We start from the raw sequence: 12,460 nt of genomic DNA on the forward strand, positions 1-12,460 counted from the left end.
CTTTTAATGCTTATATTGTGCTTTACATGGAGCAGTTTTGCTATTTTTAAAAAAGTTTTAATGAATAAAATACCCAATAAGAGCTTATATAACTCCTGACTCATAAAACCAAGTCATCTAGACCATATGTGACGATTGTGACGCATCAAATATGTAAATTTTAATCGACTTGCCCTTAATTAAATAATAATGGATTTTTAAAAAACGCTTGTTCCTTCAGATGTTTCTTTAAGTTCTCTAATAAATCAGCTTTTAAATATATATAATCCTCTCAAAAAATATCTTTTGAAAGATTAATTTAGCAGTGTTTTATTTCAGTAATGTGTGATAGGTTTATAAATTCAACATATACATGTACCTTCCGAAATCTTGGATTGAGGAAGATTTATTTTTTGCGTGTTACTATTAATAAACTTGGCAAAAAGTGTGAGAATTTTCTTTACGGGGTGGGATCACATGATTTTATTTTCACGAAATAGTACAATTTTATTAAACAAAATACAAATAAAATAAATTCATCATTAGAATGGATCATATTATATGTACCATTAAATGGGTAAAAACAAGAAATTTAACAAGAATTGGGTTAATAATAGAGAAAATTGTTTGAAAAAAGAACAATAGTACAGTGCGGTACCTCTATAATAGGTACTCCTTATATCTTGTGATCTAATGGTCAGAATTTTATAAAATTTTAAAATTAGATAGCTTTTAAAAAGATAAATACATTAAGCAAATAAAAAAATTTTCTCAATTTTTTTTTGCTGACATAATACAAAATCACATGACTTAAAATAAATTTGATTGGCTAATGCAATACCTAATGTTAATTAGAATTATGCATAATTTTTTATATATAATTTATTATTCATTATAATTATTTAAAGTAATTTGATTAAGTATATTATCAGGAACTTTTCTATGGGATTTATATTTTTTTTAGCAAGTTTTCCCATGATTCCTTTTTGAGAAATAGATATAATATAATTTGTAATAAATAAAAACTACTAAAATTTTTTTTGAATTTTTTTTCAAAATTTTTTTAACAAAGCATGGGTAAGTTTATAAGCTAAAATGATTTATTTGAATAAGCACTATCAAATGATTATTTTTTTTTTATGTTACATAAAAATCACTTATTCTCAAATTTTTTCCATCATAATAAATTACCCGAACTTCAAACTTATGTAGCACTAGCAAAATTTATTATTTTTTAATCTAACCCGATAAGTTTAAAAGCTTTTGATATGCTTTATTAAAATTATCGGTTAGAATTTTAAAATATTATTTTTTGCTAATGTGACATCTTTTTGAAAATGTCACATTATGACTATAAAATTGGGTTGGTTATAGAGGTACCGCACTGTAGTAATTGTATTTTTTTCATGATTTTATGTGCTATGCAGTAAATACCCCCTTTCAGAAAAATAAACAAATCTGAAAAAAAATTATATGTGCACATGTGTGCACATGCGCGCATAAAGCATTTTTTTTTTGTGCACAATCAAAAAATTTGTCATATTTTTATTAATATTTTTTTTAAGGCACATAAAAATTAAAATGTGCACATGAATTTTATACACTGTGACAGGTTCAGTTTACTACGAAACTGTAATGCAAGTGTTGACTTTGTTTACTTATGGCTTTTACGACTTTTAATGCTCATATTGTGCTTTACATGGAGCAGTTTTGCTATTTTTAAAAAAGTTTTAATGAATAAAATACCCAATAAGAGCTTATATAACTCCTGACTTTTAAAAGAATTATTATCCCTATTAAGTCATCTAGACCATATGTGACGCATCAAATATGTAAAATTTAATCGACTTGCCCTTAATTAAATAATAATGGATTTTTAAAAAACGCTTGTTCCTTCAGATGTTTCTTTAAGTTCTCTAATAAATCAGCTTTTAAATATATATAATCCTCTCAAAAATAATCCTCTCAATATAATCCCCTCAAAAATAATTCTCTTAAATATAATCCTCTCGAATTTAATCCTCTCGAATACAACCTAATGAACAAAAATAGAGACAAAAACAAAGCCCAAGGTTTGTAGAGTATGTATTAGTTTTTCAATCTGATCAAGTCTACTAACGACCAGTATTATTATTTAAAAACGCAGGAGATACGGAGGATGAGATTACAGAGATCGTAGCGCAAAAGAATGGTTTGTCTTAGCAAAACATTAGTTTATCCGGTCTATTATGTTAATAAAAAAAAACACTTTCTCTACTTTTTCAATGAAAAAAAAAATAACTGGCCACTTAAATCTCTACTGTTACATATATACTGTATAATGTATAATAATATAAAATATTGTGAAATCCCCCCGTAAGATGCACTAAGTTTACTAACGACCAGCACTCTTATTTCAGTTATTAATGTTGAAGAAGAAATTGCTGGTCCGAAAGCTGATCTGAAGTTGAGTCCAGAAAAAGTATTATTATACAATGGTTTAGATGATGCAGGAAAAGTTATGTTTTTGGATATACTTAGGAGATTGGAAGAAGAAAAGAAAGAAGGAAGAGAGGAAGGAAGAGAGGAAGGAAGGAAGGAAGAGCGTAAAAGAGGCGTATGTATATATTTATTATCGTGACTTTACTATGCTTTGTATGCTTTGCTAAAATTATAATAGTTTTTTCGACGTTTTTTTTCATCTTTAAAATAGATATTCTACGTAAACTTAGTTATTAGTCTTGAAGGAAGTTACTCAACCATCTTGATAAAAAATATTAACCATAATTGCTGCTGCGCTGATCAATGTGCTTAATGCGAAGACACAAGACGCAAATATAATTAAATATGGAACTTTAGTATTAAATTCACTTGTTCATGGAGTTCAACTTTTTTGGAGCCGTAAGAGAGAGTTCTAATAAGAACTTAATATATTATGGTTGTACACTCCTGCCCTTATTGCCTTATTTATATTGGTAAGCAATTAGAAGACGGACGTACCTTGTCAGATTATCGTATCCACAAAGAGTACACACTTCATCTTGTACTTAGACTACGTGGAGGAATGTTTGTAGAAACCAGTGGCCGCAAAGAATTTGATGCATTGCCAGCACTCACGCACTATATGTTAACACCTGAAGAACGTCTACAAAATGGAATCCATGCCGGGATTACTTGTAATTATTGTGGTAAAAGTGAATGGAAAGGGACGAGGTTAATATAAAATTTATTTTAATAAGCTTTGAATGTCCTTTTTCCTCATTAATACTTAATTTTTAATTTTTTACAGATTTAAATGTTCGGAATGTCCTGATTATGACTTGTGCTTTGATTGTATTAAAACGCCCAACTTGCTTCATAATGTGCAACATCATTTTCTGAAAATCTTGAATCCCTTAGACCCAAAGGAATTTCCAAAAGGTCCCCCTGTTGCCTCTGTTACTATCTCCCCAATACTACCAGACACAAAAGAGAAATTGTTAACTCTTCTACGTGAAGAAGAGCGTCGGAGGTTATCACCTGAAATACAAAAAAATATTATGAAGTTGGGAATGATCCAACGTGTGGCAAAGACTGGATGGATGTTACTGATGAGATGCAGCATGAATTAGTTCGAGAGTTTGGATACTCAGATGAGGCAGTACAATTATTGCGACGTGCACCACAACTTTATCCAGGTAAAAAAGTTTTCTCATCTTTCTTCCTCAACTTTTTTTTTACAATAGTTGATCTTATGTATTTACCATCGTCTAGATGATCCTGAATTCCGTACAACTCAAGTATATGTTCGCAACAATATTGCTAATGCAGCGAACTTATTTGAACTTTATTCAAATAATCATAATTTATTATACGTAATTATACTTTAATAGTAACTTACATTTTATATTAGGGTATAAAATTTAAACGTACCCCCATGGCGTAAGTCAAAAATGAAGTTTTATACCCTTTTTTCCATAATAAATAAAGTTGTAGAGGAGGCAAAAATACACATTCGGTACTCCAGCCACAATATTTTTAGGAACATTTCTTGTTACTATTCCTCCAACTGTCTCATTAGCGTGGCAGGAGTTGGTGCATTAATTTCTAATCTTTCAAGAGATTTTTTTTTAGCTGAATTACACATGTACTATGAGTGCCATAATAAGCAAAAAATTAATTAATACCCGACTATACTGGGCAGATATTTTTACAATATTGTAAAATTGTTAAAGCATGTTCACGGTATTCTAAATACATTTTTTATATACAATTATTTTTTAAAAGATAAAATACTTTTACGCCATACAATTAGAAAAAAATAATTTTTTTTTGCAATTATTTATTAATAAATATCAATATAATTCAGCTTTTAATTACAAATACATATATATTTATTGCATAAAAAATTTTTTTAGACAAATGTAAAGAGTTGATACTGTGTTCCAAATAAATATTTATTAACTACATTGAATCATTCCGAATTGAATGACATTTCATATTTATTCTTCCAAATTTTCTCACCAAAATTTTACGTCTTTAAATAAATATATAATTTTTTTTTATCAAAATAATGGTCTGAAGTATAAAAAATTCGGTATAACTGTACATTGCATTATAGTTGTGTAATAATCTTTCGTGAATAAAAAATAAAGAAAAATAAAAGAATGCCATACCGTTTAAGATAGTCCGATCCGAATACCTGGGTTTTAAAAATTGTATAATACTTCCGTTCTGACAGTATTAGAAGGATTAAATATATGAAAATTTAAAATATGTTGATTTTATGAAATTAAATAATTCTACATATTACAAATTTGATATATTATTAAGTTGAGTACTTTAAGTCAAAAAGGGTATCTTAAGCAGTGCGGTACTGTAATAAAAATAAATTATGATAATTTTAGTACAAAAATATTTCAAGTCGATGAATAATTGAACAGAGTTGATAATTTTTGAACCATTAGAGGGAAAGTAAGTATAACGATAATTTTGACCCCAGAAATTTCAAATGTAAAGATTTCAGAGGGTTAATTTGAGAATATTGAGTGTATTGAGTGAGTTAAATAGTGAAGAATTGTTTGAAAAAATTGCGTTGCATTCTGATCATTATATTGCGGAGGATACTAGGAGGCAGTAGGATAAGATTGAGATAAATCAGAAATAATAACATTGCCAGGTGTATCGGGTGTCGTTCATCGCAGGATATCCATTATTGTAACGCGAGGAGTATTTGCATTATGGTAATTAATATCTAAATTTTCTGAGCGAATATCAGTTGTTTACGATTGCAAATCACTATAAATTACTATTATCCATTTTTAATAGAGTTTATAAATTATGTCTATTATTTATGAATTAAATATCTTAGTTGCGATGAGATATCGGAAAAATGAAGAAATAGTCACCTGACTTAACTAAAATCGAAATAAACAATCTCTTACAGGTTCGATGTTTCGGTAATTGGGTTATATAGAATGTGAGAGGGGATATGTTTTTCAGAAATTATAGAAAAGCGAAGTATCTAAAAGGAACTCGAGTATCTGTTATATATGACTCGTCCCTTTAACGAACATCCATTACTAAAGGTTGAAATTCATTGAAACATAATTAATTTTACTGAATTATTTGATTTATTATAAACACAGTGTATAAAAAAAAAACTATAATTTTTTAACGAAGAATTCGCTGATCATCAAAGTCACTACGCCACAAAAAAATTAAAAATCGATTCTGGTAAAAAAATTTGAGAGATGACCATTGCTTTCCAAAAAATATATATATATTTTTTTTCTTTCATAAAATGAAATATTAAAAAGAAAAATAGTTTTTTCTTTTGAGAAATAATTTACCTAAATTTGATTTGTAGTAATTGTATTTTTTCATGATTTTATGTGCTAAACAGTAAATACCCCCTTTCGGAAGGAAGATGAAAAACAAACAAAAGTGTAAAAAATTATATGTGCACATGTGCACATAGAGCACTTTTTTTGTGCACAATCAAAAAATTTGTCACATGTTTATTAATATTTTTTTAAGAAATTTTGTGCACATTAAATTGTGCACATAAATATTAAAATGTGCACATGAATTTTATACACTGTGACGATTTGTTTACTTATGGCTTTTACGGCTTTTAATACTCAAATCGTAGCAGTTTACCCAATAAGAGCCTATATAACTCCCGACTGTGTCAGACCACATGTGACGCATCAAATATGTATGACAAGATCATGACTGATATATTGATATATTTAAATAACAATGGATTTTTTTTTAAATAAAAAAAACTCTTGTTCCTTCAGATGTTTCTTTAAATTCTCTAATAAATCAGCTTCTAATATAATCCTCTCAAAAATAATCCTCTCAAAAATAATTCTCTTAAATATAATCCACTCGAATATAATCCTAATTCTCTCGAATTTACTACTGAAATTGGTCTTCCAAGTAAAAAAAGTCCTCTCGAATTTAATCCTCTCGAATACAACCTAATGAACGCAAATAGAGGCAAAAGCAGAGCCCAAGGTTTGTAGAGTATGTATTAGTTTATCAATCTGATCAAGTCTACTAACGACCAGTATTATTATTTTAGAAACCGCTGGAAATACAGAAGATGAGATTACAGAAATCGGAGCGCAAAAGAATGGTTTGTCTTAGCAAACATTAGTTTATCCGGTCTAACCAAGTTTACTAACGACCAGCACCTTATTTCAGTTATTAATATTGATGAAGAAGAAATTGTTCCGAAGTTGAGTCCAGCCCAAGGTTTGTAGAGTATGTATTAGTTTTTCAATCTGATCAAGTCTACTAACGACCAGTATTATTATTTTAAAAACCACAGGAGGTACAAAAGATGGTTTGTCTTAGCAAACATTAGTTTATCCGGTCTAATCAAGTTTACTAACGACAGCACTCTTATTTCAGTTATTAATGATAAAGATGATCTGAAATTGAGTCCAGAACAAGGATTATTATACAATAGTTTAGATGACGCAGGAAGAGTTGCATTATTGGATATACTTAAGAAAGAAAGAAACGAAGGAAAGGAAGAAGGCAGGGAAGAAGGCAGGGAAGCAGGAAGGGAAGAAGGAATGAGGGTAGAGCGTAGAAGAGGAGTATGTTTATTTTCTATTTTATTATCGTGACTTTACTATGCTTTACTAAATTATAATAGTTTTTTCGACGTTTTTTTTCATCTTTAAAATAGAGATTTTACGTAAACTTAGTTATTGGTTTTTTAACCATAGTTGCTGCTGCACTGATCCAAGACGAAACTATAATTAAATATAAAACTTTATTATTAAATACACTTGTTCATGGAGTTCAACTTTTTTGGGCAGGAGTGGAAGCCATAAGAGAGAGTTCTAATAAGAACTTAAAATATTATATTTGTACACTCCTGCCCTTATTATCCGGAATATTCGTTGTTACTATTCTTTCAACTACCTCTAATCTTTTAAGAGATTATTTTTTGTAGCCGCAGGTGATCAAATAAACTTCTCAGACGCCCCAAAAAAAATTCTGCGTAAATCATGTGACCATCACATATCACATGATTGTGATTAAAGAGTTACGTAATTTACATAAATAATAATTTATTAAACTTTTATTAAAGTTTCGCTTTTCCACTTTCAATATGAATATTGTAACTACTAGTAATTTACAAAGATGTAAAAATGTCGAAAAAATTTACCTCTAGAATTTGCAATGCTTTCTTTTATTATGTAATAAATTGATTACCAATTGAATTCTTTTTATCGATCGTATTAAAAGTGACTTAGATTTAATTGAAGGTAGAGCTTAGGGTTAGGTTAGGGTTAGTTGCATAGGGAGTTTTAAAATTTGCAAGTAATCATATTGTAAATATCACGTGTTATATCAATCATGTGATTGCGATGATGATGCGCAATTATATAAATTAGCATGTAAATTAGTTAGAAAAAGTGTAAAGAATTAACTTAATTTCCTATTTGCGTCATCAATATAAATTATTTCGTCATTAAATTTTATAATATTTATTATTTAATTAGGCTCTTTACAAAAACTAATTGCTTCATTGCAGAAACTTGAAATTTTTTAATGTATCATTAAGCTACTTTAACTATGAATCTTAAAAGTAACGTGACGGTCAAATTTTTTTAGTATATCTTCCCAATGATGAAATGACATTTGGATGATATCGATGTGGTCATGTAACGTTAATTTGCATGACATTTTAATTATACTGGGCAAATATTTTTACAATATTGTGTACGGTGTTCTAAATACATTTTTTATATACAATTATTTTTACAATTAGAAAAAAATAATTCTTTTTGCAATTATTTATTAATATAATTCAGCTTTTAATTACAAATACATATTTATTGCATAAAAAAAATTTTTAGACAAATGTAAAGAGTTGATACTGTGGTTCCAAATAAATATTTATTCACTACATTGAATCATTCCGAATTTTTTGGTTGTAGAATGACATTTCATACCACCAAAATTTTACGTCTTTAAATAAATATATATTTTTTTTAATCAAAATATTATAAAAAATTCAGTATAACTGTACATTGCATTATAGACATAGTTGTGTTTTCGTGAATAAAAAATAAAAGAATGCCATACCGGATAGTCCGATCCGGGTATAATACAAAATACTCGGTTTTATAAATTGTATAATACTCGGGGTACATCACTCACGGCGGGCGTACATGACAGTATTAGAAGGATTTAATATATGAAAATTTTAAATTTGATTTATAATAACCATTAAAATATGCTGATTTTATGAAATTAAATAATCTACATATTACAAATTTGATATATTATTAGTTCGAGTATTTTTTGGATCCGGGAATATCAAAAGTAAATATTTCAGAATGGTTCGTTTGAGAAGAGGAAGCCATTGGAGAGAAAGTAGGTATAATGATAATTTTGACCCCAGGAATTTCAAATGTAAAGATTTCAGAGGGGTTAATTTGAAGAATTGTTTTGAAAAAATTACGTTGCATACTGATGTTTGTTATTATATATCTATTATTTATGAATTAAATATATTAGTTGCGATGAGATATCGGAAAAATGAAGAAATAGTCACCTGACTTAACTGGATCTTACATAAACAATCTCTTATAGGTTCGATGTTTCGGTAATTGGGTTATATAGAATGTGAGAGAGGATATGTTTTTCAGAAATTATATAAAAGCGAAGTATCTAAAAGGAACTCGAGTATCTGTTATATATGATTCGTCTCTTTAACGAACATCCATTACTAAAGGTTGAAATTCATTAAACATAATTAATTTTACTGAATTATTTGTTTTATTATAAACACAGTGTATAAAATAATTAATTTTTAACGAAAAGAATTCGCTGATCATCAAAGTCACTACGCCATAAAAAATTAAAAATTGATTCTGGTAAAAAAATTGAAGATATGACCATGCTTTCCAAAAAAAAAAAATATTTTTTTTTCATTCATAAAATGAAAATATTAAAAAGAAAAATAGTTTTTCTTTTGAGAAATAATTTACCTAAATTTGGTTTTGTATTGATAATTTATTTTCTTTGATAAGATTGATAATGAGAGACCCATACTTCATTTGGGTTGATTTGATATCTTTAATTTTTTTTATCTATATAAAAGATCATGTTCCTGAAATGTAAACATTCTCATTATTTTTATATTAATGAAATTGTCATTTAGAACCTGCTAGAATCATCAAAGAGATTGATGAGATTTTTTGATAGTTTGCCTTTTTGTTTATGTTGAAAAAAAAAATTTTAGTCATTTTTTTAGTAAAATCAAAAAAAAAATTTCTTGGCATGTTTCACACGACTTAAAAATTTAAAATTCTTTACAGTAACGACACAAAAATAGTTACTTTGATCCCTATTAATTGTTCCTTTTACAGAATTTAATTACCCAAATAAGTTGCATTCAATGCGACTTCAATGGTCATTTGTTATTCTTGTGTTCGATTTGGAATTCTATTTAGAAGCCTAAAATAAACTAATGAAACCTCTTTTCCATACTTCGTTTAAAAACGAAAAAGGAAATCAGAATTTAATTTACACGTGACTTCCTGGCCGGAATTATGCATTAATGCATTATTAAGTGATAGATGATTAACGCGACACTCGTGATGATCGCATCATGGGTTCAGAACTATATAAATAAAATTATTTTACTGTAAAAAAATCGGTATCTTGCAATGTTTACGTGAGAGAATGTTTCATGATAATCTATTTTATGAGATAATACTTTTGGGGGAGAACCGGGGAGATCGTATATTGTGTCGCGTGACAAATTTTTTTGAAATTATTTCCTCCAATTTGGTTTTATATTACTAAAAAGATTATTCTTTTATAATTTTTATATTATAAATTATAATGATTATAAAAGTTTTCTTTATTATATAAGTAATTTTTATTTTATGCGCGCAAAAAATATTTTAATCGATACATCCCATTTTTCTTTCGAATTCCGCATATGAATAAATTACTAATTTTGGACCAGCACAAACTTTTTTTTAATAGATTCTTACACGTAAAAAATGTGTGAGTAAAAATATTTTGATCATTTATCAATTTTTAATGAGTCCATTTAAAGTATAATTAATGAGTTGATAACAAGGTGTTTTTTTTTTTGTGTAAATTAGATAGATATTTCATCGATAATACTTGTTTCATTTTATTATAAATAGACAAAGAATAATCTTTCGACCCAAGGGCTCTTTCTCGGTATTGGTTCACAAACTTTCATATTTAATCGCGGAGGGACCTCAGGTGTAATAGATACATCATAATGTATAATATTGTTTTCGGCATTGTTTTTACTTCAAATAAGTTTGTTCAAACTTTAATCGGTCTTCCTTCACGGCCAATGCTTGGTCTTCTCACAAACGGTGCAATTTCCATGATTGATGAAGAAAAAAAAATTAATTTTTATGAGATTTGGAAAGAAAAATCAATTTTCCTAATTCCTTAACACTTGGACTAAAAACTTGAAGGCGGAACTGGTTAAACCTTGGGAACAATAATTTGAAATAACTGCTCGATAGCTCCCGGATATTCGACAGCTGCCAAAACCAAAGACAACTACGGCTGGACCGGGTTACGGATTATGGAAAGAATCCCTATATTACAGATTCACAGTATATTAAGAAAATTTATAATTTATGAGGGCTTGCAAAAAAATTCATGAGGGTTTTTAAAAAACAATTAAGCTTGTTAATCCACAATTTTTTTATGGGGGTACTTTGGAAGGTCTCTTTCTTTCTCTTGTAAGGGTTTCTCTCAATAGTACTTTAAGGAATCTTTTATTTTAAGAAAGCGAAACTTAATAAAGTTTTTTTAATATATGAATGATTTACTTTTATTTATATACAATGTATTACTTTTGTTCTTTACTTTAAACTTTGATGTGAAATTTGCTAATCTTCAATTTCAGAATGTTCTGACCCTGCTTTATTGAGTGAGTACTGAGTAGCATATTGGGCAATGTAAAATAAAAAAAAAAGTTGTTTCGTTTTATATTCCAATATCTGCGTAACATATACATGGTATAAGAGCGTGGTACCTGATGGTATAAGAACGATACATTTGCTCTCAAATATCGTTTTAAAAGATTTGTACGCGACAGAACCCTACAAATTCACCTTATTAATCTAACAGAAAAAATTTTAATAATGAAACATTTCAATCCAGAACTTACCTTACTACATGACTATTTCGTTCCCTTTTTATTGATATTAGGGTTGTGTTGCTTGACAAACCAAAATCGATGTCTATAAAAATTTTAAACCAATTTAAAGTAAATCTCAGGATTTATCACTCATTTCTTCTTTCAATTGGTCTTTTTTTTAACGAGATTTATGAATGGAATTGGATTTGCGTGTATAATTTTTTTGATAAAGTAGTTTATATGGGAAAATGTAAAAAAAAGTCGAGATAGGAAAATAAGTTATATCAATATCGGATTTTTTGAATATTGTAATCATTAAATTATAAACATTATTCTAGGCCGAATTAATCCAAAAGTTATGGGAAATGTTAAATGTAGGATACTTTTAATTTGGTCAAATCTTGATTATTCTATTACTCGGAAAGCTTCGTTTCTTAATTCAGGGACCACAGGGACCACCGTCAAAACATTCTTCATCTGGTAGGTCAAATTCTGGTCCATCATTCGGTACGAATAAATGCATATCAAAGTCATTTCTGTTATTCTCGTAAAGGTTGTACAAGGACTTTTAAAACAATTGACGATATGAACAAATATCATAGTCGTCATAATGGCCGCAATAGGCGCAGATAAAAAATAACTATGGTTTTGTTGCGAGTTATGATAAATTTTATATTATAATGAGAACCTTGTATTTATTGTATTTATATTGTATCCAAAGAAATTATTCAAATAAAAACTTGTACATATATATTACGAAATTTAATGAATCACGTGTTTAAATTTAATTAAGCTTTTGTCAATTCTATTACAATTTTTATTATAGTGTTTTTGAACAAAGAATTA

The 12,460-nt window shown here is 28.0% G+C and overlaps 3 protein-coding genes across 4 annotated transcripts; all 3 read left to right on the forward strand.

The window, feature by feature from the left end:
- Window positions 1-2,017: 2,017 nt before the first annotated feature.
- On the forward strand, window positions 2,018-2,773 carry OCT59_014305 (uncharacterized protein; the record flags this gene model as incomplete). 2 transcript variants are annotated; one of them, XM_025311103.1, is made up of 4 exons in its annotated part: window positions 2,018-2,051; window positions 2,126-2,170; window positions 2,379-2,575; window positions 2,672-2,773. In XM_025311103.1, the coding sequence occupies 4 exons, from the start codon at window positions 2,018-2,020 to the stop codon at window positions 2,771-2,773; spliced, it is 378 nt and encodes a 125-aa protein (XP_025175070.1). The 2 variants fall into 2 exon arrangements, with proteins under 2 accessions (XP_025175070.1, XP_066002150.1); XM_066149925.1 differs by lacking the exon at window positions 2,672-2,773 and adding an exon at window positions 2,639-2,671.
- Window positions 2,774-2,893: 120 nt separating this feature from the next.
- On the forward strand, window positions 2,894-3,827 carry OCT59_014306 (uncharacterized protein; the record flags this gene model as incomplete). Its single annotated transcript, XM_025309402.2, has 4 exons — window positions 2,894-3,171; window positions 3,248-3,462; window positions 3,531-3,635; window positions 3,712-3,827. The coding sequence occupies 4 exons, from the start codon at window positions 2,894-2,896 to the stop codon at window positions 3,825-3,827; spliced, it is 714 nt and encodes a 237-aa protein (XP_025175069.2).
- Window positions 3,828-6,226: 2,399 nt separating this feature from the next.
- Window positions 6,227-7,144, forward strand: OCT59_014307 (uncharacterized protein; the record flags this gene model as incomplete). The annotated part of the gene is made up of 6 exons (XM_066149926.1): window positions 6,227-6,462; window positions 6,530-6,583; window positions 6,652-6,702; window positions 6,779-6,793; window positions 6,862-7,052; window positions 7,112-7,144. The coding sequence occupies exons 1-6, from the start codon at window positions 6,429-6,431 to the stop codon at window positions 7,142-7,144; spliced, it is 378 nt and encodes a 125-aa protein (XP_066002151.1). The 5' UTR covers window positions 6,227-6,428.
- Between the last annotated feature and the right edge of the window lie 5,316 nt (window positions 7,145-12,460).

Source organism: Rhizophagus irregularis, chromosome 22, assembly GCF_026210795.1.
Source record: "Rhizophagus irregularis chromosome 22, complete sequence".
In the NCBI taxonomy this organism is placed as follows: domain Eukaryota; kingdom Fungi; phylum Glomeromycota; class Glomeromycetes; order Glomerales; family Glomeraceae; genus Rhizophagus; species Rhizophagus irregularis.